Source organism: Haemaphysalis longicornis, unplaced genomic scaffold (assembly GCF_048455015.1).
Source record: "Haemaphysalis longicornis isolate Haplotype H1 unplaced genomic scaffold, Haemaphysalis longicornis Haplotype H1 scaffold_8, whole genome shotgun sequence".
Classification (NCBI taxonomy): Eukaryota; Metazoa; Arthropoda; class Arachnida; order Ixodida; family Ixodidae; genus Haemaphysalis; species Haemaphysalis longicornis.
Window position 1 is genome coordinate 113,738,962 of NW_027526445.1, and position 22,514 is coordinate 113,761,475.

General features: G+C 46.4%; 1 protein-coding gene across 4 annotated transcripts in view; it reads right to left on the bottom strand.

Moving 5' to 3' along the window:
• LOC144149598 (ATP-binding cassette subfamily G member 4-like) overlaps positions 1-22,514 on the bottom strand; it is a 103,190-nt gene that overhangs the window by 16,967 nt on the left and 63,709 nt on the right. For all 4 annotated transcript variants that reach the window (XM_077681237.1, XM_077681240.1, XM_077681238.1 and 1 more), the window contains exons 2-5: positions 21,680-21,801; positions 12,314-12,445; positions 7,429-7,546; positions 3,906-4,095 (exon numbers count right to left, since the gene is read on the bottom strand). In XM_077681237.1, coding sequence (XP_077537363.1) covers positions 3,906-4,095; positions 7,429-7,546; positions 12,314-12,445; positions 21,680-21,701 — 462 coding nt within the window. In that variant the 5' untranslated portion in view covers positions 21,702-21,801. The remainder of the gene's footprint in view (positions 1-3,905; positions 4,096-7,428; positions 7,547-12,313; positions 12,446-21,679; positions 21,802-22,514) is intronic.

Sequence of the window (22,514 nt, forward strand, 5' to 3'; positions counted from 1 at the left end):
GGCCGACCTCTGAAGGTGGCCGACATCGTTGTTGTGTGCGTAGACATCGAAATATATAGCGCCACAAAACAGCCATGGAACACGTTAACACGAGCTTAGACGATGGCGCCGATCGGAACAATTGTTTAAGCAGATTTATGGACCACTTGTCGGGAATCAGTCGTATCTGAAGGTTGGGACACCATATCTAGTCGTCCGATATGTTACCATGTACTGCGACAGTCGAAAATAATTGCACAATTCACCCATAAATCCCCCCCTATGATTGCCCATGGAAGGCCACGGCGAGAAACGCGTTCTTAGAGGCTACCAATGTCAAGTGACGTCACACTATCCAACATGGCTGCGCGGAGGCAGCCGCTCTGTAAACCGTGTATATTATAACTGAAAGAATGTCTCCCCAGCAATTCCTTTGCACTTGTAGGTGAAACTGACTTTTTGGTCAACTCCGGGCGGCGGGGGCCGCTCTCCTGGCGGAAAAAGCGAAATCGCCACTGTGTTTGAGATTTCAGACCACGTTAAAGATCCCCAGGTAGTAAAAATTAATTCGAAACCATGCACTACAGCGTGCACCTTTGTAGCATCGGCGCGTTAAACCTCATATTCAATCAATCACCGAAACCGACTTTGTGGGCAGCAGTATAAGCTTGATCTTTTTAGGCTGGCTTTACGGCATAGTATGTGGCGCAGTGAAGCGAGGAAGTATGGTTACAGCCCCACCTCCGCGGCCTCTTTCCCTCGTAATGGATACTGGTCGCCACACTTGGCGTCTATCTACCCCTGCCATTTTGCAATGCCACGCGCCCCTGTGGGGCCACCTATGCAGTGCACTAGAGGCTGAGGTGTAATTGGCTTTCCCGCACTGTAATAAACCTGATTGTCTCAATATATGGCTCTGAATGCACACACGTCCCCTACAGCATTGACCCCATATAGCCTCATTGCATTTCTTAAAGCTCAGATAGGTGCCGTGGGATTTCCTGTATGGCTTTGAGCTGAAATGCACAGTATCTGATTATTAGCAATCTTCGCATTTGCATTCAGTGTTAAACTTCTTTGACTTTCTAATAACTGGTTGCTCGGCTATTGTCATAGATAAGTATCCCCCGAAATTCTTCTTAATACGTAACAGACAAATGAATAAAACGTATTAAAAAGCTGAGAAGTGTTCCTAAACCATCCCTGTGTTTGTGTAAAATGTTTTCAACCTTACTAATTCGTAGGTAATTTTTGAAAAAAAAACCTTCACTGATAAAGCAATTGCTGCATTACCATCGCAGCGTTTGCGTTCAGGTTTGTCATTCCTCAAGAAATTGCCGGGGATGCTTAGAACTTTTTAAGCGTATGAAGGCAAGCTTTTTCGTGCCTTTTGGGGCTGGACACGCCACCCTGTTACAAGCTTCTTGGGCAGCAACCTCCGAAGCTCTTTTCGCTCGCTGCCCATCGCGAGTAGCTCTCCGTTAGTCCCCGTAGGTACCTTTACCTAAAGGCCACTCGTATTACACGTGCAGTAGCAGTAAACCCTCATTTGGCGGTGCTGCTTATCTGATACCAGGCTTTCTCTGCCTGGCTTGCGCTCACTCCAACCACGAATTAATTTTATTAACAGAGAAGCTGTTCTTGGCCAAACCATGCATGTGCCGGGGAGTGGTAATGCGGGTGCAGCAATGTGGAGATGACGTAGCCTGGCGAGGGGGGTAGAAAGCGCCAAGCACAGGTGCAGCATAGTGGGGAGAGGGGGAGCGGGCACCAAGAGCAGATCGGCTTGGCCCAAGCACGGGTGAGAGCGTGCGTCCAGCACTGGTTGGCCGAGTTAAGTATAACAGAGCAGTCGACTAAGAGATCGCACATGTCCAACAGATAATTCGGAGGAGAGCGCATACATAGTGAGTGCACTGTGCGACCGTTTCTGGGATGTTTGGAAAATGGGTGAAGTCAGGTGGACTTCAGAAGAAGAAGCCGCCCGTCGGGAGCGCCAGCGAGAGTGCATGCGAACGGGAACGATTTGCTGGTTTTGAGAAGTTCTATGAAGCATAACCCTGCGATTAGTGAACGCCAGGCAACTTCTTTGTTAACGCCATCGTTCAGGTGCGTGGGAGAGAATAAACTTTATTGTTCTCAAAAGCGATGCCACGGATATATTTTAGCTCAGTCGGAGTGGTTCCGTATACAGAGGCTCCCATAAGCTTCCCGAGCCTCCTGGCCCCTGTAAATAAGCTGAAGTTGGCCTTCCAAGGCGGGGCTGGTCAGCAAGATCTCCTATCACTATCCTCTATGCTGACGGAGCCAGCAGGAATTGCGGGGGGGGGGGGACTTGAGTTTAGTGCATTCTCCGATGATGTGTTTTAGAGTTTCTTGTTTTGAGCATAGCGGCATTTTTTTGCGTATCTTATTGCGAACATGCGAACGAGGAGTAGGGGGTATGGGAAGGAGCGTGCCTGTGTCGGTCGACTTTAACTCAGTGAAGGCAAGCTAATTTTTTTCCACCCCCGATTTGACTTTCTCCACGTCACAATGCAATTGTTCGAGCATAGACATTTGATGATCTCGCTCTAAATAGCTACCACGTTGATGTTACGGGATGCGCACTAGAATGAAACGAGAAGAGTGAAGTTGCGATCTTGAATGCCCACACTTTTGAACAGTCTAATACCTGAAGTAGATACATATTTTAATTTGCCAAATGCTAGCAGATGTTGATAATGTACATATCAGAGTAGAAGTAAGAAGTCAGTAGCGCAGAATTGTGTTATAGCTGTAATTTAATATATAAAACAGTGGTCTCAAACAAGGGTGTGCTGAGGATCTTTCTGTGTTTCCAAACGTTAGGGGGTCCCCACAACAAAGTATGTTCGTGCGTATCATTTGCACACCAATTTTTTCTGGCAACTAGTATCCCCCTCGCACATCATCCTCGGGTATTCCCCGTAGTAGTATCCCCCTTACAAATCCCCCTTCCGGCAACTACTATCCCCTTCAACAGTGCCTGAAATTTGTGCATCTGGGCTTTACGCACAGCTGATGTGATGTGCACCAACCCAACTGACAAAATTTTAAGTTGCCACAAGTCGCAAAATTTTCCAAAATGTGGGCTATGCGGAAAAGTACACGCACAGCGTGCCATAAGTCTTTCTTTTTTTCATTACCAAGGATTGGCATAACAAGAAAAGTCGGGGGAAGAAGAGGGAGATGGCTTTTTTTTTTGGGGGGGGGGGGGCTTAAACATAATACCAGCAGTGTCAGCACATATTTAATACCATCAGGCAGAGATAATTAGAAGGATAGGAATGGGGTGGAGTGCATTTGGCAGGCATTATCAGATAAAAAAAAGGCGGCCTACCATCTTCCCTCAAGAAGAAAGTGTATGTCAGCTGCATCTTAATGGTACTCGCCTACGGGGCCGAAACATGTAGGTTCACTAAGAGGGTTCAACTTAAATAGAGGACTACTAAGCGAGCAATGGAATGGAAGATGATAGGTGTAACATTAAGGGACAAGAAGAGAGCTTAGTGGATCAGGGAACAAACACGTGTTAAGGACATATTAGTAGAAATTAAGAAGAAATAGACGTGGGCAAGGCATGTAATGCGAAGACAAGAGAACCGTTGGTGATTAACGGGTAACAGAATGGATCCCTAGAGAAGGCAAGCGTGGCAGAGGGTGGCCGAAAGTTAGATGGGCAGATGAGATCAGGAGGTTTCGGGGATAGATTGGTCGCCGTTAGCACAACACCGGGGTAACTGGAGAGTAATGGGAGAGGCCTTTGCCCTGCAGTGGGCGTAGATAGGCTGGTGATGATGATAATAATAATGATTACAACGATATTTAATTCAATCAAGCCCCCACGCGTTGCTACTGTATAATAGCACATATTTTTTGTTTCTTTGAAATACAAAAATTGGTACCATGGCGCTTCGCTGCTTGTAGGTGAAGTCTGGAGGAAGCTTTAATTTTGCCGCGGCGTCAACTGTTTCGCGCACGGTTAGGTGAGGGAGGAGGTCTTCGCCATTGACGACATAACTGCTCAGCTTCCGGAAGCTTCCGTCCTTGAGCGGTTGGCCATTTACGAACAGGTCTCCTTGGAAGCTTCTTTTTCTGCGAAGCGGAAGAAAAGAGCACAGCGAAACATAAGGAAAGTTTGCGTCACCACCGATAGCTCTACAAATTCTTGTAACCGGTACGAGCAATGGCCTCACCCTCCAAACAGTGCAGGCAAATCCGTTGATCATTTTCCCCCTACTATAAACCCCTCTCGCCAATGAAATATCAAATATATATGCGCAAACCTAGGTAGTTTAAAGTGAGGGGCACCATAATGTCGCTACAGAGATTGTGGCACAGGAACAGCTGGATCTTACACTTTGAACAAAAGTTACCAAGGTATTTTACTTTGCAGTTCCAATGTTAACGTTAGAGAGTCATTAAATATAGAGAGGTAATTATGACTGCCAGGTTGTTTGCGGAATCTGTCAGAAGAGGCGTGTTAAGATGTTGGCGTATAATGTCCTCGGGAAGATCGCGCAGCCACAAGAAGTCTACATCATCTGGACTTCGGGACACCAGTATCTGGCGGGGAACGCAGCGGTGGACGTCGTAGCCCGAGAGCATTGCTCTTCGGACGTCCCCGTCGGGCGACCGTGCGCTGATAGCAATTACAAGAAGGTATAGTCGTACGATATGGAATGCAAATACAGTTCCGTTCCGAACACCCTATACTACTTGGTGTGGAAGTGTGTGGACACCGGCGTAGCGCCCGTCGCCCAGACGAGTAAGGAGCAGTGGGAGGCGCTGCTTACAAACCCCGACCCTGACGACCAACTCCAGCTTGTCGAAATGGCGAGGCGACGGTCGCGGCAAGATTGCATCCCAAACTAGAGATGTCACCCACCCAGGAGGAAATGATTCGTTTGCTCCGATCATGAAGTTGATTACCAGCACTACAACTCTCAGGGTAGGGCGAGTAGCAAGTTCAAGGCATCTCTTGGGCTTTGGATTGGGCATTCCTGCTTATTTGTAGATTGGCAAAAGCCATGATGGTCACATGGATCGTACTTCTACAGAAACCCAAAAAAGATGGAAACCATATTGTGGGGAGTGTGCACCCACAGGCCTCAGCGAATTTCACATACGGCGACAACAAGCTCGATGAATCAGTTTCAATTATTGTTTTATTCATTTTGTATCTATGTCGGCTGTATGCTGAATGCATTACGTGCAACGTCAGCTACTTGTAAAGGATTGGTAATAACTAGCGAAGGAAATATAGTTTTGTTCCAATTTCTTCTTTTTCTGAAACGTATAACTAGAAAGAAATGTGATATTTTTTTTTCAAATCCTTCCGAAATTCGCGTTTTTTCGCGGTAAATATACAGATGCACTGTACTATGTAATGCACAAAGTTTGTTTTATCAGTAGGTATGATGAACTTCTTAACTCTAACGCGTTAAAATTGGTGTTGGTTTCAAGCCAGTGATCGGGAGGGGGGGGGGGAAGTACATCGCGGCTTTCTAGCAAATATTAGCGAAAATTTGGCGTTTCTTTGGAAATGAAACGGTAATAATGACAGGAAAGAGCATTGATAACTTCAAGGTACTTAAACATTTTTTTTGCGAAAAAACGGTCATCGAATGTTTGTACATCCTTCTTTACATACATTATCATCTGCATGCGCAACATGCTGGCCTCTATTCGACACCTGTCCGATCATTGAACGTGTCTCATCTCGGAGGAGAGAGTTCCCTCGACATTGCAGCTTGCGTTAGCAAGGCGCCGCAATGTCAGCGTTTGCCAGCGTGGGGCAGCGAGCGGTAGAGTCATGCTTGAAGCAAGAACTGGTTGATAACGTCGAGACCTCAACCCACAATTGGGTAGATCGCTACTTTGAAAAGGTCCGCTCAGGGAAAAATCGGGTGTAGCCCGATTTTCATGAAGCATGTTCTGGTTGTGAATGTATATGACAGGATTACGTAGTAAGGGCAAAGAAATACGCGCAAATATTCTACAAATTCGGATGTCACGTCGAATATAGCGATGTTATATTCTGGTCCTAGTCGAACAACACAATTAGAAAACTTAAACTAAATTCTAGAAGAATTGTTAAGTTACTTTATTCTTGCTCCATAAAACTTAGTTGCGGATAGAGCATGCATGTTTTTCTTCTTTTTTTAGCCTATTTGCATACTACGATTTTCGGATAATACGTTTTATTTTCCGGTTCCCGTGAAAAACGTATCAACGAGATTTCACTGCGCTATGCTCGCCTTGTCAGAATATTACTGTCATTGCACAGATATTGAAGCAGATATAGTAGGAAGAAATTTGCGCAATATAAAATATAATATTACTAATGCATCTAGCAGGGTAGCTTCTGTATGTTTTTATTCAATGGAAAAATAGTGCAATCCCTTCATATGAACCGTTTATTTCTTTACAAGTAGTAAATATCAGTTCCGTTTTTGGGAATTGCTAAATATTCGCTTAGATTTACAACTGCTCGAGGACACGATCATTAGCTTCGTATCAACAATCACCGCTGGCCAACAACTAGCAATTACAGCCTCTCTGCCACTGCCAGAAAAACATTGCACCGTACACTTCACGCTCCTCTCCTTCCTACCGTCGATTCTAAGCCTCATTATGAATGATTTTAATGGTTTCAATTTGGTGACCGCTTGAACCACTTTGTTGGGCAAGGGCTAGCATAAGAAGATGCTTCTGACTTTGTGTACGACGTACAGTCTTGGTCAAACTTTTCTAGGCCACATCAAATGTTTCAGGGCTACAAGGTATTCCACAAAATATTTGATGAGTGTCAGAAAAAAAATTGCTCCAGCTTTCTGGCATAAAACGTTTCAGACTCTCTCGGGAGGTAAGCTTGTACAGGTGCCCCAAGAAGTAAACGGAGCACGGGTTGGAGATTTTGATGGGATTTTTCAATCATATGCCTGTCCAGCAACCTCTAAGGGACTTTTCAAGTCATTCTAGAAGAAATTCGGACCGGACATATTCTATATATGCTGGTAGCCGCATAAAATGGAAATGTTCTAATTTCACGAAACCCTGCTCTGTTTACTTTTTGGGGCACCTGTACTTTTAATTTGTGTTGCTTTGCCATTTGGCATGGCCTAAAAACTTTTCCCGACAACTGTACATTCCAGGCGAGAAAGAGTCGTGTTGCCTGCACTGCGGCGGGTCACAGTCACTACATTTCTGTACCATACAGTGGCGGCATCTATTGAGTAACCAGGGTCTCAGCACGCCATCTTGTGTGACTTCTTGAAGTGATCACTTATTTGATAATAACTGCCGCAGCTTTCTTGAGCAATCCGAGAACCGCTTTCTGGAGTGCTCTATCGACCATTGCTTACCACTGCACCTTTGATTTAACCAAGCAAACATATCGATTTTGAACGGGCTCTTACAACTTACTGGAAACCACAGAGAACGTTTAGAAGCGTCGTCTTGCCAGCTCCAGAAGGTCCGATTATTGCCGTCATCTCACCAGGCCTTAGATTTCCCGCCACGTTGTGTAGAAGCTGCTTTGTACCTGCGAAGAGAAGACGCCATGAGTGTTGAAAAGCAAAACTTACGTTGCCAAATGCTATTCGTTATTTTCACATTGTAAACATGGTACATAATGTTTGATGGAGAGTAAACGCGGACCAGGGGCGTCATCTCGTGACCACCTGCCATTGTTGTGCTGCTGAGGGCGTTGTGCCGCGGAGCCCACAAAGCGGGTTCCATTATGGACCGTGGTTCCTGCATTTATTTTGGACACGATAAACGAAAACGCCCCTTTGTCAAGATTTCAGCGCGTGTTAAAGACACCCAGGTGGCCAATATCAATACGGAGCCCTCCACTACGGCGCGGCCCATAGCCCAGGCGCGTTAAACTCAAGAAATAATTATTCATTCCATGCCTACTAAAGTCGTTTGCTCTAATTACTCATAGGTTTACCAATATTCTGTAGAAGTTATTCCCTTAATGTGAGGTTATCAACCTCAAGCAAGCCGTTGCTAAAACAAATAAATCTCTCATGAGATGGATCAAATCCTACCTCTTCTAGATCATTACCTTATTCTATTCCATAAAAAGGATTAGTAAATAGCCCATGAATTCAAGGAAATTGTGGCGCAAAGTCGTTCTTGGCAGCCGTTGCCAAGCTGTACGTATACCTGAGTACTTACTTGTAAGATTGTCGGCAGCACACATTGAAGAGTAGACCCCGTGGCCCAAGTAAAAGAAATTCTTATTAGGGGTCATGGAGCCAAAATGCAACTTAGTTTAATTTGGAAGAACTAACCTTTCGTAATGTATTCAGGTACATTGCACAGACGAAATGCATCTTTTAACCACCAAACCGAAGAAATGTTGAAGAAGGTTCAAATTTTGAGCTACCGTGACGTATTGTGCCCGGAAGTGACGTATTGCGGCCCTGCAGTAAAAAGTCGCCTACGATTGCATTACTCTTAATGTAGGATTTGAGAGCAGCTGCGTAGCTGTTTCGACTACGCAAAAAAATGTGGCAAAAAATTTGCGACAGACTTATATGTACTGTTACAGACCCATTTTATTCTTCGCATTATATTCCTTCTTCAAATAACACTCCTTTCCCAGTTCTTGATTGTCATGAAAGAGGCCTTGTGGCTGCAGAAATGGGCAGATATGTGTTTGACTTGCTGTACAAATGCCTGACTCTCAAAGACGATGTATATGAAAGTATTTATCCAAATGGTGAAAGCCCTTAGAGGCGTTATGACATACAAAAACGGGGCTAAGCGAGCAAGCAAAGCTGTACCTGCGTTTTGATGGGAAGGATCTATGTGAGGACCACCTCAATTACCCCGATCCAGGGGTTGGCGGCTTCCAACAAAGATGCGGATTTTATAACAATAGTTGGGATTGGCCTAGTCGCAAGAACCTTGGCTCCTACTAAACCCGCGTCTTCAAAAGGAACCCGTAGAATTTCCCCTGCGGGTTGGTTCAGAGCCAAGCTGGCGATACTATGAAGGAAACACTTATCTATGGGAGGAGACGCAGAATTTGTTGCAGCCACAGCCGCAAGTGCGACAGTTTAAGCTGAAAATCCTCTTTTTGACAATGACGAATGCTCGACCTTCACATTCACATACTAAATCTAATCGTCCTTCACTCGAGCTCACAAATATTCGTCTTCGCGTGAAGTGTTTTCTTTAAAGGCCCGCATTTTAATATAACCTTTGACGTGAACTCGCCTACCTCGGTCTGACGGGGCGCGTTAATCCATCCGATCATGACTAGAATCTTCGAATGGGGCATTATAAATTGTCGTACGAGCTTTGAGTGGAAGCAAGCTATTAATAATGATGCACCCCGCTTAATCCCATAGGTCTAGCCTTCCATTGATGCTGGCGTAATGCGCTTTTCGCATATTGCGTTACTGCGCCTGAAGGCAGGAGGCCGTTTGACCTATTACGCCATCCAAATCGCGCTCAACGAATCCTAGAATCCACGTTGCTTGTCGCCTTTTTCGGATATAGTCTAACCCGTGTAGGAAGCATTTCTTGCGGGATGTTCCTCTCTGCGTGAGTAGTTTGAATTCGACACATGGATACCATGCGCTGTCGCTCACTGATTCTTTATATGCTCGCAACGCGTTATAACCCCCCCTAACCTTGGCGAAGCTAAGTTTAGCACGCATAGTAGCGGGAAACAGCAAAGCAGTCGCAGTGTACGTGAACATTTGAATCGCTTAAAGCCGATCGCCTAGTTTTACTTTATTCAAAATAAAGTGATATGTAATTTATCAGCGTTCGTGTACCGGCAGAAAGCTGCTCGTTTTAATTGGCAAAAGCCAATGTCGCCATCTCTGAACGTCTAGGCAAAACAGCGCAAAGAAAAACAACAAAGACAGAGAGAGATGCATGACTTGGTCTGCGCTGAACTATAAACTGGTTTTATTCAACTGGTCAAACTGTATTTGGCAAAACTGGGAGTTTGACCATCTTTAAATGTAAAAATCCGCACTGTAAAAAACTATGTAAAAAATGCGCGGGAGGGGAAAAATGCAGAGGGCTTCCTGGCAAGCCATTGTTTGATTTGTAAGACTGTTTGCCAGAATTACAACGCACTTCTATCATTAGAAAGTGCAAATCACGGCTCTCACGTGAAAGTGTAAAATCTGAACAGATTTTAACACTTCATGAGGCATGCGTCTGCGTGGTCTCTATCACCTTGTCTGAGAAAGAACTAACCCTTCTACGTATGCGCAGGTAAACCTTAGGTTGGACGGCTCTATATATTGTCTCAATTTCAAAATAAAACCAGTTGATAGTTCAGCGCAGTCCTTTTCGAGTGTCTTTCTCTGTCTTTGTCTTTTTTTTGCGCTGTTTTACCTACATTATGTACCAGCACGCCCAGTTTTCCTCGTCAATTTCTGAAGGTGTTTTGCTTTGTGATAACCTTTCTCATAATATCCGAGACACGGAAGGGGCTTGCTTCACCGTGCCCGTACTTGACTGCCCGGCACACAGCTTCCTTCTTCGGGGCAGCGTAGCATGAAAGCATGACAGCAACAGCTCCCATTTCGCTTCCCTTGCACGCTTTAGCGGCATGACCCCCGCGAACGACGTATACGGATGCCGCTGTTTTATGAGCATGGAGGGCAAAAGTGCGCTGGCTTGACCTTCCGCAATTCGCGGCCGTACCTTTGACAGCATTTCAGAAGAGGGCTCCGATGCCAATTTAGAGTTGTACCTCTACATTTACGTGGTATAGATACCTTTGGAATAGATACCTGTTTGCTGCCGGACACGCCGGGACAGTTACCCTGTAGGTGGCTCAGATGCCTGTCAAAGAACTCTCGCGGGCGTGTTTATGTCGGCGCAATCGTTATGCGTGTACAAGGTATAGCGGCGCCACAAAAACGTTCCGGCGTGAACCCTGTACGCGCAAATGCCTTAAATGTGTATACAGGCGATAACACCGAGGTGATGCGACCTACAGTAGCAGCTGTTGATGATAACGATGAATATCTGCAGATGATATTGCATGCAGATAATGTTAAATGGGTCGTTAAAGACGCATAACCCTAATCGTCATACTCCGCCGTTTTTAATTACAATGTAAGCTATAAATAAGGGACAAAATATCCAGGGCAATTTTGATAAGCACCCGAAACCTTCGTACTTTGAAACACTGCTCTTATCCGTAGCCATACCTAGGGCTGATTAAAGATGCCCACGCGTTGTATTGAACTTTGACTGCTGTTTACTATAAATAACAGTAAATTCTCCATGTGCTGACGTCATAGGTCTATGCCCGTATATCACTGCCCGGATCTTCCCACCAGCTCATCTCCCTGTCTCGTATGGACGTTGACGCTGCCCAAATACTCTTTGGTTGCCTTTTAGCACACAACATGCGACCTTTGGCTAACCATGATGAGAATGACGTCATTTGATGACAGCTGTTATACTCCAGCACTCGACTTGTAATCTAGACAGTCAGCTTAGGAAGCAGGCAGTGGCGCCCCAAACAGTTGTGGCCATGCGCACGATTTTATTCTACCTAACTGTTTCTATCTTTAAAAATCGAAATTGTGTTACGCGACGTCTCGTGCGCTACGTGCTGGGAATTTCGTGGCCGCGAATCTGCTGCGTGCGGTAAAACGGAAGGGAGTTGAATATTACCCTAAAGCGAAACGGTACATGTATGTGTGAGTTACTGAGCGGGTATCGAAAGAGAAATGTGTAATAGCTTATTGTTCACAACAGAATATGCTTTTTTGTGCTGGGAAGTAAACAATTAACTCTTCAGTAAGGCCAGCTGTAGAGAAAAATTGCGTTGGAGGACATGTTCAGTTCATTGTATTCATGAAGCCGCCGCTAAATGCGTAGATGGTAGTTTTGTTTTTGTGGTGACAATTTGGCGTCCGAATATACGCGATCGTAATTTATTTTACTAGAATTCAATGAATAGGATCACGTTTGAGAGATGTTGCATATTGCCCGTTGTAATATGGCTCACGAACTCCGGGAGAAGTAAAATAGGCCTTTTCGTAGAACCATGAATGAGAGCCGTCTTCCAGTGTTAGAGACATGGAGACACCGCAGCTTGCAAGGGCAAATATGATGATATTTGCGGAGCGTGATGATAACAGCGCTTCCCAACGTACTCAGCAAACATTTATTAACGACTCGACAGGTGGTACGAATCTTTTGAGAAAGCCCTCACTGGGCCTTTTTGGACTGGAATAGGGCGTGTGAAGTGAGTTTTGAAGCTTAAAAAAATCACGGAGAGTTAGGAAATCATGCCTTCAATACGTTTACTGACCTTTCCCACTGGGTACCTTGAAGCTGAGATTCTTCCAACTTATCGCGGTTGGTGTCACAGTTCCATCGGTGGCGCCGAGGCTATCCGTGTTTTCCGCTGGCACAATCCGAGGCTTCATCTCCACAGCCACGTCTGCAAGCCCAGAAAAAACGGCGAAACGTTCACTTGACACTCTCCAGCGTATTCGCAAGCCTTGGTTCTCTCGTATTGCTGACTTTTGACTCACCGAGACCATTATGTGTTTGCTTTCACCTTTCACATAAAAATTTTCAAATTTGGCGCTACGGTGACGTAATACGAGCTGGAGTTACGTATGAACGTAACGTTGGCCAGCGCTAGAGCCTGCTCCATTATCAGTCCTGAATGGTCCACGGAGTGCCCGAGACCAAGACTGCCGCTCTATTTTCCCATATCTTCCTATTGGACTTCCGGACCGAATGTAGTCATCGGACTTCCGGAGGAGAATCCCATACTGATAACTCGAGCTGGCCAATAGTTATCAGTGTGTTAACTGCTTGTTAGCCTGCAAATGATATGAACGATCAAACGTAAGCAGACGCCACACCACAAACGCTTTGTCATATGTGCTGGCAGTGGCCTAAGTGGGCGGCCCCCAATCCCACAAACAAGATTCTGTGACGTCATAGAGAAATCGCGGGAAAGTGCATGGTGAGTCGCCACTGCTTCATATTTCCCCTTATATATGTACTCCACTATGTGCTCGGAGTTTGCGATCAAAATGGGTATTATTGTAATTGGTATGAAGCAGTCTTTTTAATGAAGCAAACTTTTATTTACTCTTCATGGCCCCTTTAAGGTCGAACTATATCTGTACAGCCGAAACTTTGACACCATGGAAACTATGAAAACTTCTTTTTAACGGATATACTTGAGTACCAAAAAAAGTAAAACGACTCTTGATTGTCTCCCTTTGAAGCGGTGGTCCCGATCATATTGCTGTTTCAAACAACGACAACAAACATTATGCCACCGCTGGGAACACCTCAAGGATTACCGACAATATGTAACGATAAATCTCCGAGGAAAAAAAATCGATGAGTGTCGTGCTATTTACTGCAGATGCAAGTTATATCGCATCCGAACTTCCGCCGTTTGGTAAGATGACGCGGCACCTATTATCACTGCTGAAAAAACATCGCTTGCCTTGTGTTTTCTTGGTGAGCACCTACTGTTCTAAAAATTACATTTAAAACTAGGATTTGATTGGAAACAGAAGGTATTGCAGCAGCGCTGTGGCAGTTCCACAACAAATACGGCTTTGAAGACCTCACAAAGAAAATAAAAAATGAAGCTGCCACAACTGGTAGGAAACTAGTCGTTAAATAAAATACCGGATATCAAGATGAACTTGGTAGGCATTTCTTACATCAGCATTAAACTTTGCCAACGGAATGAGCATTTGATGGACGTGCTTGACCAGAGGTAAGGGAACGCCCGAGTGGTTCCGGAATCGGTTAATTGTTATCAACAACGATCAACGCAAACATTGTTCTAGATTTCAGTATGGTATGATCAGATGAGGAGCTTGATGCCATTGCTGCTTAAAGAATATCACGTAGAGAACTTTGACGAAAATTGTGAAATTAGAATGGGTTTCCTTTCGGACACTAACGTGAAATCATCGACATAGATTGCCTTATCAGGCGACGCATTGTGTGGTTTACTACAGGTATTTCATTTTTCGAATATTTATTATCACTCCCTGCCACAGTTTTTATACAATCACAAGCAGAAGAGAAAAGCACCACGCGCTGTTTGCAGCCGCTGCGCCACTTCAATAACGTGCCATTGGTGATGTGGTTTTTGTGCTATCTCAATTCCATGACTGATATGAACTTTTCCTTTGGTCACACGCAGATTGAATAGGTGGAACGCTTTGCCACACCGCTAAAATGGGTTCTGTTAACTTACCGGAGCGTCGTCATTGCCGCAGCAAGCCAATTGGTAGGGAGGATGGTGCGACGAAAACGGTATTTCCAGAGGCACTTTTCTTCATAAATGTTTGCCGTGGTTCACCGCGGTTATACCAAGCTTGTCCAATTACAGCTAGGTTCTGGTGAAGCCGCTCCTACACAGCCGCTTTTGCGGCAGCAACTACCGCAGCTGCGATGGCACCGCTGGCAACAGAGAGACGCTGCTCTGCTTCGTTTGCACGAGCGCGAAGGGAACGTGGAGTGCGCAGTAAACGTGCAGAGTGTAGAGTGAAGCCGAAACTTGTCGGGCGAAAGCTGGTTCTCCACGCTGAGAGCACGCACACTACCGATGGCACATGTCCCTAGTCTTTCCCCGTACACCTGCTCCCCACACCCTCTGGAACAACCGAGCGATTAGATGCTATCTATCCGCAAACACGCAAGGCGCTGGCATGACCTTGCCGAAGTTCCTTCTCCCCGATTCAGTCTTCATTGAGTTTCCCTCACCCAGAGAGGGATTTATTGTCTCGGTCTGTCGCCCTTTTTTTTTCTTTTGTAAAGCACCACACACACACACACACAAGGTCACATTGAAGGCACGAAGCGTTTTCTGTGGAGCATTCCAGCGTTCACTCGAAACTATAGATCAGTCGCCACAGAAAAAATCCCAAATTTACAGCCAATTGCGGTGTACCCTTGAGGAATTGCGAATGATACGTAGACTGGGGTAACCGCGTGAAGCAGTACTAAGGCCAGCAGTTTTGTATTGCGCTCCATTGAACTACGTCCAAATTAATCAAATCTTTTTGATAACACGACCAGTATCTTTTCAGGGGCCCTTTCACGACCGACTAATCTGCCAACGTAACACCGCGGCCCTGCCTGCAGGCAATGGTTGGTAGGCAGAGCCGAAGCAGACGACAGTGGGGCGAGCGACGGCGGAGGATATGGCGCGTGCGAGCACAATACAAGCACAAAATCGCGACCTGCGCAAATGGCGGAGCGCCTTCACCGCAACGACACGTTACAACCTCTCGTAAGCTATTCTTTCCGTCATGGTTCCAGGCGAAGCAGTAGATAGCGTTAACTCCGCACAGGAAATGCTAGACTGGTACCCGCAAGAAACCGAATCACGCAGTGGTAGGATGGCCGACAACAGGACATCCGTTCCCATACACTGAATCCTCGTTTTCTTTACGCTTTTATGGCGTTTAATCTAAACCTAGGGAAGGATATTTACCAGAACGGTTTACCAGTCACAGCGCGGATAATCTAAAGCAAGACGCGTAATCTCGTATTAGGCGAGCTAAAACAGGGACTTCAGGGACTCGAAAACAGGGACAGGGAAATATCGTATTATGCGAGCACAAACCGGGACTTCAGGGACTTCAAAAGAGGGACAGGGACTTCAAAACTTCATAAATGACTTGGCCACAATGTTAAACTGGGCCCACTTCCACGCATCTGAAATACGCCTTTCGATGATTGCTTAAAAAGGAGATGCTTAGATTTCCTTGCAAACTTTTTTTTCCTTTTCTTCTCCCGAAAGTGCGGTAGGGTGCTTAGAATCGGGGGTGCTTAGGATCGCAAAAATACGGTATCTGCAGAACTTATCACTGAAAGTTCTCCGTGACTGCCCGGATAGTTTCGTCCGCAGACTTTCACAGCTCTCCCGAAGTCGACAGCTTGAGCGCTCTAGAACAACCGGCCAACTCCACTGCGAACGCCCGTGCTACGAACCCACAGGAAGGTCTGTGCGACCACAGCGTGAAGATGATAGCTCAATCCGAAAGACGTCGGTTTCATAACGCGGGGCGCCCAAGTTCGATTACGGCCACGGCAAGCGTTTCCTTTTCTTTCGAAATAGCTCAACATGGTGTTGTTCCCTGCCGCTGCTAACCCCTCGGGCCTTTGGTTGTGGCCCTGTGGTTCGGTTGCCGGTTTCGTGGCGTAATGGTCCCGGGTTAGATTCCCTGGAGCTCCTTAACCACAACTTTTTTCTTAAGGCTTCCAGATTTTTTTCATGCGACGGACGGATTTGCCTCAGCCTAACCAGCTCCGCGTTGGAAACTAACTTGGCAACAAAGCAGCCTTATCATGCGTGACGCGTGCAAGGACGTGAAAACTGTCAGCCGCATTTTCTCCCGCAAACGTACTGAGGGAAAAGATAGAAGGTGTTGTTTGAGGTAGACGACCTAACTATTGCGATAACACCGAGTGCGTGCACTATCCAGAGCGAAACTTGAAATTTTCCGCCTAAGAACAAGTGATGGCATGACCATACTAGAATATTAGTCCAAGTGCTGCGTTAGTTATTGCGATATAACTGATTCCTTACAGCTTAGCCCAAGGCGTGTGGCTATATTATTTCCTTGACGTCGACATACCGGTTTTCTAATGGGAATGCATGCTGCTCCAGTGCACTTCACTACAGCCGCTAGTGAGGCGTGCATCAATCAATCAATCAATCAATCAATCAATCAATCAATCAATCAATCAATCAATCAATCAATCAATCAATCAATCAATCAATCAATCAATCAATCAATCAATCAATCAATTAATCAATCAATTAATCATTGTCTCTTTGTCTGTCTGTCTGTTTGTGTGCCTGTCTGTCTGTTTTGCTATCATCAATGTATTACAGAGCCAGCACTAGGAGTGTCGAAAAGAGAGTATTATCCGGAATCCTGTATACATACTCTGAGGCTTATGAATCAGTCTGTCTGTCTGTCTGTCTGTCTGTCTGTCTGTCTGTCTGTCTGTCTGTCTGTCTGTCTCTCTGTCTGTCTGTCTGTCTGTCTGTCTGTCTGTCTTTCTGTCTGTCTGTCATCAATATATTACAGATCCAGCACTGAGAGGGTCGACAAAGGGTATTATCCTCAATCCTGTATACTGAGTCTTAGCGAAATGCTACACACACGCACATAGCAGACTGCACCCCACCCACAACGCGCTGGAGAACGCTTTATATGCAGGAACATAAGCTCGCTTCTCGCGTCACTGCGCGCTTGGCGCCGTCTCATTTTCAATGAAACCTTTTTTTTTGTACAACGTGGCTAGGTAATACCGTGTGTAACTTGTAATTTGGCAACATAGCAGTGTGGTCATGCGTTAGGCGTGTGAGGAAATAAAGACTCTCTACCGCGTCTTCGCAAGTGCCAGAGTAAGCAGTAGGAGAAAAAAATTTCGCATCTTCCCGATGGGAATACTGAGTAGTATACGAAGCAGCCATGGGGTCGACTCAAGTCGAGTGCGTTTAGGTTGTCCGCAGACATCATGCTCACCTCGTCTATGATCACGGATTTCACGTTACGGAAGGCCACACGGAAGGTGTTCAACTCGCTGGCGCTGAGGCCTCCGTCCTTTTTGGGGACAGTGGTCTTCCGAGAGAGCATGAATTCCGCGTGCACCGTGGTTCCTCCCACTGCCACAGCCACCTTTCCGGTGCTCGCGCAGATGACGAACGCGTTGCAGGTGGTGTTGTTGCCGGTGTTGCTGTACCGGTTGTAGAGGTCCATGGCAAGCCGGAGGACCAACGTCTTGCCGCAACCGCCCGGTCTGGTGAAGAAGACCCGTAACGGAGGTGCTGACGGCGTCGTCTGCCGGTGGATGATATCGCGCAGTAGCTCATGTTGTTCTGCGTTTGTCATCGTCAACAAGCTGTAGTATTCGTCCCGGTCCATGATGTCCTGGCACTTACGCACGGACTCGCGTGTTTGATCAAGCGGACCAAGTCTTGGCTCGGGATGAGGTCGACGTCTTCGTGTTCCGGCTGGACGATCACGGCAGGAGGAGGTGCTGCTCCTTCTTCTTGTTCTTGTTGTGCCCTCTTCTCCGCGGCGCTGACACTAGCGTTGACGCTGGCATTGCAGGTGGCGTTAACGGCGGCGTTGCACGTGGCACTCATCGCGGCGTTGCGGGAGGAGGTTCTTCTACGGGAAGATGACGGCGGTGGTTGAACGCGAAACTATCTCCTGACGGATTCTTTGGTTCGCCAATCCCTAGGGACATCCTGCCACAATCATCATCAGCGGTGCCTGGCCAGGCATGCGCAGTGGGGGTGTGGATGCCGCACAGTGTCGCCCACACAACGGCAGAGGGAACAGGCGCCACCTTAAGCTGCTTCGCATCCAATTTGTCCGTCGGGAGGACAAAGGATGGAGTGACCGCAGTGTAAACTTTGGCTCACTGAAGCGTTAGTTAGGGGTATGTTCCCGGTCGCATCACTGCCTAGGCTACGGCGTGAAGCTAATACCGCGTCCTGGACGTCGAGAAATCGCCTTCATCAAGAGGAATAGTTCACACTGGATTTGCTAGAGGCGCTGCTGGGCACAAATAATCCAGCAACAGAAGAAATTATAACAGACAGCGCCAGAAGTGCGAGGGATTGCGAGGGGAAATCCGGGCCCGTAATTTGAATGCTGTACATTTGCTCCGAAGCGTTAGTGTTCCCTTCACGCACGGTAGCCATTACCGCCAATCGACAGCGCTTTGTATAGAAAAACGCTTCCTGCTTTATCACGATATTCCGCATATTGCACCGCAAAAATGTCTGCAAATTCATTTATTTGTATTAGGTTACAAGGAAATTGTCATAAGTAATTTTCCTCGTGAGCATAGCAGTGCGGTAGTGCGGTCGTGCGGCACATGTACCGGAGTATAACGGCTCTCATCCGCAGTTACGCAATTGTCCGCATAGGTAATAAATGTAAAGGAAAGAAGGCGCGGTTTAAAGCAGACGATCTAAGGCAGCGCCGTGTTTGTGTTTTCCCTTCTCTGTCTTCGTTATGGATGCGTTGTTTTCACAATGAACACTCACCAACTTTCCCAGTTCGCCGCACTCGTAGACGGTCTACACTTTGCAACAACATAGCCAGTGCATATTACTCTATGTTCTCTCCGCAGCGACGGACTCAGCGTACCGGTTCTGTCTGCTCAGCGCGCCTGTCTGTCTGTCTGTCTGTCTATCTGTCCGTGCGTCCGTCCGTCCGTCCCCCGATACAGCCACCTGGCCAGAAGTTAATACAATAGAATAGAATTGAACGCATGCTCCCTCAGGCGGTCATTAGGGCAGCGGCCTGTCTGCTCGGTATGCGTCAGTCATAGGGAGACAACAGGATTTTAAAAACCATTTTTAAATGCAGAGCATTTCAGTAACTCATGATGTCACCCGCGTTGACGTCCGTCGTAGTCCGCACCGTCGTTGTCCGCACCCCTCGCCCTACACTATATAAAAAAAATACTATCCGGCTCCTGGTTTTGATCCCTCGACCCTGCGGGCGCAACGCAATGTACATGGTGCTCTACCCACTGCGCCACAAAGCCGACACAGAATGGGAGGCTACGAACGCGCCTTATATCCTTGACTCATTCAAACTACGCCAAGAAGCTGCTGATACAACGCATTCACTGCCACCAACTCCCCAAACACTAAACATTAACGCAATACACCCACCCCCTATGCGACGCATTTACTCGAGTCCCCCTCGCGGGGAGATGGGCCCAATTTTTCAGCAGAGTGAACTTAGCGTGTCCTATATTTCATAGGCCTGCGCTCACCTTCGTAGTTTCAGTGTTGACACGCTCGCACAATCGGCCCAGTTTTTTAGGTGCAGAGAATACAGGCCGTGCACCCGCCTTACTGGCAATCTTCTTGAGGGCATGGCTAACACCGTGAAATTAAAGATGAGAATGAAAGAGAATTAAAAATGAAGAAGTGAATAAAAAATAAAACCCTTACGGTCGTCGGTATTGAACCTGGGTTCCTCGCGTTATGGAGCCGACGTCTATCCCACTGCGCCACACCAGAGGACCCACATCACACCACGCTACAGTACGCCTAGGGTAGGAATCGCGTTAGGACCATATCAATCATCATAAATAAAAAGGGTGCGCTCGCTTCTGGGTAGGTTCTTTTGGTGCTGGACTTGATCTTGGAAGAGTTCACGTCCCCCTATCGTTGTCGTTGCGACAGAAGGGTGGTTTATTTGTGACGTCTCATTATGGCTCGGCCATTTTCGAGGCCATCTGTGGATTACGCCTCGGCCGACACCAAATCTTCGCGGAATGGGACGTTTATTGCTTTCACATCATACATTTCATCATCATCATCATTATCATCACCATCGTCATCATCATCAGCCTGTCTACGCGTACTGCAGGAAAACGGCCTCTCCCATAGATCTCCAATTATCCCGGTCCTGGGCTAACAGCGAGCTATTTATCCCCGCAAACTTCTTGATCTCATCTGCCCACCTATGTTTCTGCTACCCTCTGCCACGCTTGCCGTCTACACTAAAAGCTCATTAATTCGACACCCGCTAATTCGGAAATTTGGATAATTCGGACGGCTCTATTGGTCCCGGCCAAAGCGCATGTTAGTTTATGGGACCAAACCTTCGTTAATTCGTCAGAATTCGTCCCCGCACCGCTTAATTCGGACAAATGCTGGTCTCCTGAGCGATGAAGAAATTATTAATGATGTCACAGGCCCCCAGGAAGACCATGATTCTGACGAGGAGTCATGCGAGGAGGTGCAGCCGCGACCTCATCGCACCTCACGAGAAGTCGCGGAGGCGCTTTTCATATTGGAGGACGTTTGCCTGAGCAGTTCCAACAGTTTGCGTGCTGTTGGCCACTTGGAAGAGTTAAGAAAAATTGTAATGTCAGCCGGAATCTGCGCGAAAAAGCAGACGACTATTACAAAATAGTTCAGCAAATAAAGGTATGCTTCTCCAACGTGATTTTAATGTTGTTTTTCCTGTTCATTCATTAATTCGGCATTCGGATAATTCGGACATTTTTCCCGGTCCCGTGAGATTCGAATTAACGAGCTTTTACTGTATAGGGATCCACTGTGTTACCATTAATGAGCAACGGTTATCTTAACTTCTCATTACATGCCCTCTCCAAGCCCATGTCTTCTTCATTACTACTAACATGTCCTTAACCCGCGTTTGTTCCCTTACACACTCGGTCCCTTCTTGTCCCTTGTTCTAGGATTTAGCGCGCTGTAAACAACAGAGGCTGCCCGAAAGAAGTGAAGAGGCGTCGAGGCATGGGGAAATGTTCCATGTATGCACCTAAAAACAAGCACGTCAATGTCATCACAAATAGGGATAAAATAGTTATAGTAGCCGAAGAGTTATATAGAGATATGAAGGATAGCAGTGACATTTAGGATTACACCAAAGGAGGAATTATTTCAGAGGAGGTAGAAATCACACTAGTAACTACAGAAGAAGCAAAGGAGGCTTTGAAAGAAATGCGAGGGGGAAAGAATGTGGCGAGGATCAGATAACAGCAGACCTCTTGAAGGATAGCGGGCAAATTGTACTGTGAATTTCAACCTCCCACAAAATAGAACTCTTCAACTGGATTACAAATCCTGCGCGTCTCATGTGAGCACAGAACCCATATCTGTACATACCTGGTAGCTTTGTGGAATCCATGGCTGTTGGTGGATTAGTTTCAGGTGCCCGGATTCTCAGCGGCCAGCATCCGTCTCTGTTGAAGGTGGTCCAGGCACATCAAGCCGTACCATACAAATACCTGCGCCAAAAAAAGTGTTGGAGTCTGAATGTCTCTAAACGGATGCAAAGCGAACTAAAACATGTCGAGTCAGCCAGCAGTGGAGCAGTAATTACATTTGTGCTGCTTGTCGTTTGGCAAGGAGCGGAACGGGAGTGCGGCAGCTAAAGCTTGCAAAAACCTTGCGTTCAGATGTGGATTCCTTTGCTTCCAATACACACGTATCAGATGTACGAGAGCTCGCTAAGTATGGAAGTATTCTGTACTAGATGGACTCTCGTGTCTTGAACACAACGAATTTCATGTGCTACTTTCGTATATTGGTCCCCGCTACTACTTCCACAAGAAAATTTTAGCACGCTATTATATGTTTTGTGTGTGCTAGCACCGTCGTTAATTTATTTAAAATGTATTTACATGCGACAGCTATATCTGAAAAATCTGCACAAGATCCTGCTATCGATGGCGACTTTTCCTTTAATACGTATTCTATACGTATTGATATCTCTGAACGTAAAGTTTATACCCCGCTGTTCCGTTGTTCTGTTAAAAACGGTCAAGATGCGTGTTACCAAACGCTTCGCTGTACAGCGTCCCATGTGACATGTGTGATGTCACTGCACGTGCTATCCTATTGAGCTGCTGTTCTGTGCTCTATGGCTTCGAGGAAGATTTCTCGGCGCTCCTTGCTCTTCTGGGCGCTCCTTGCACTCACGGCGAGGATTCGAGCATTC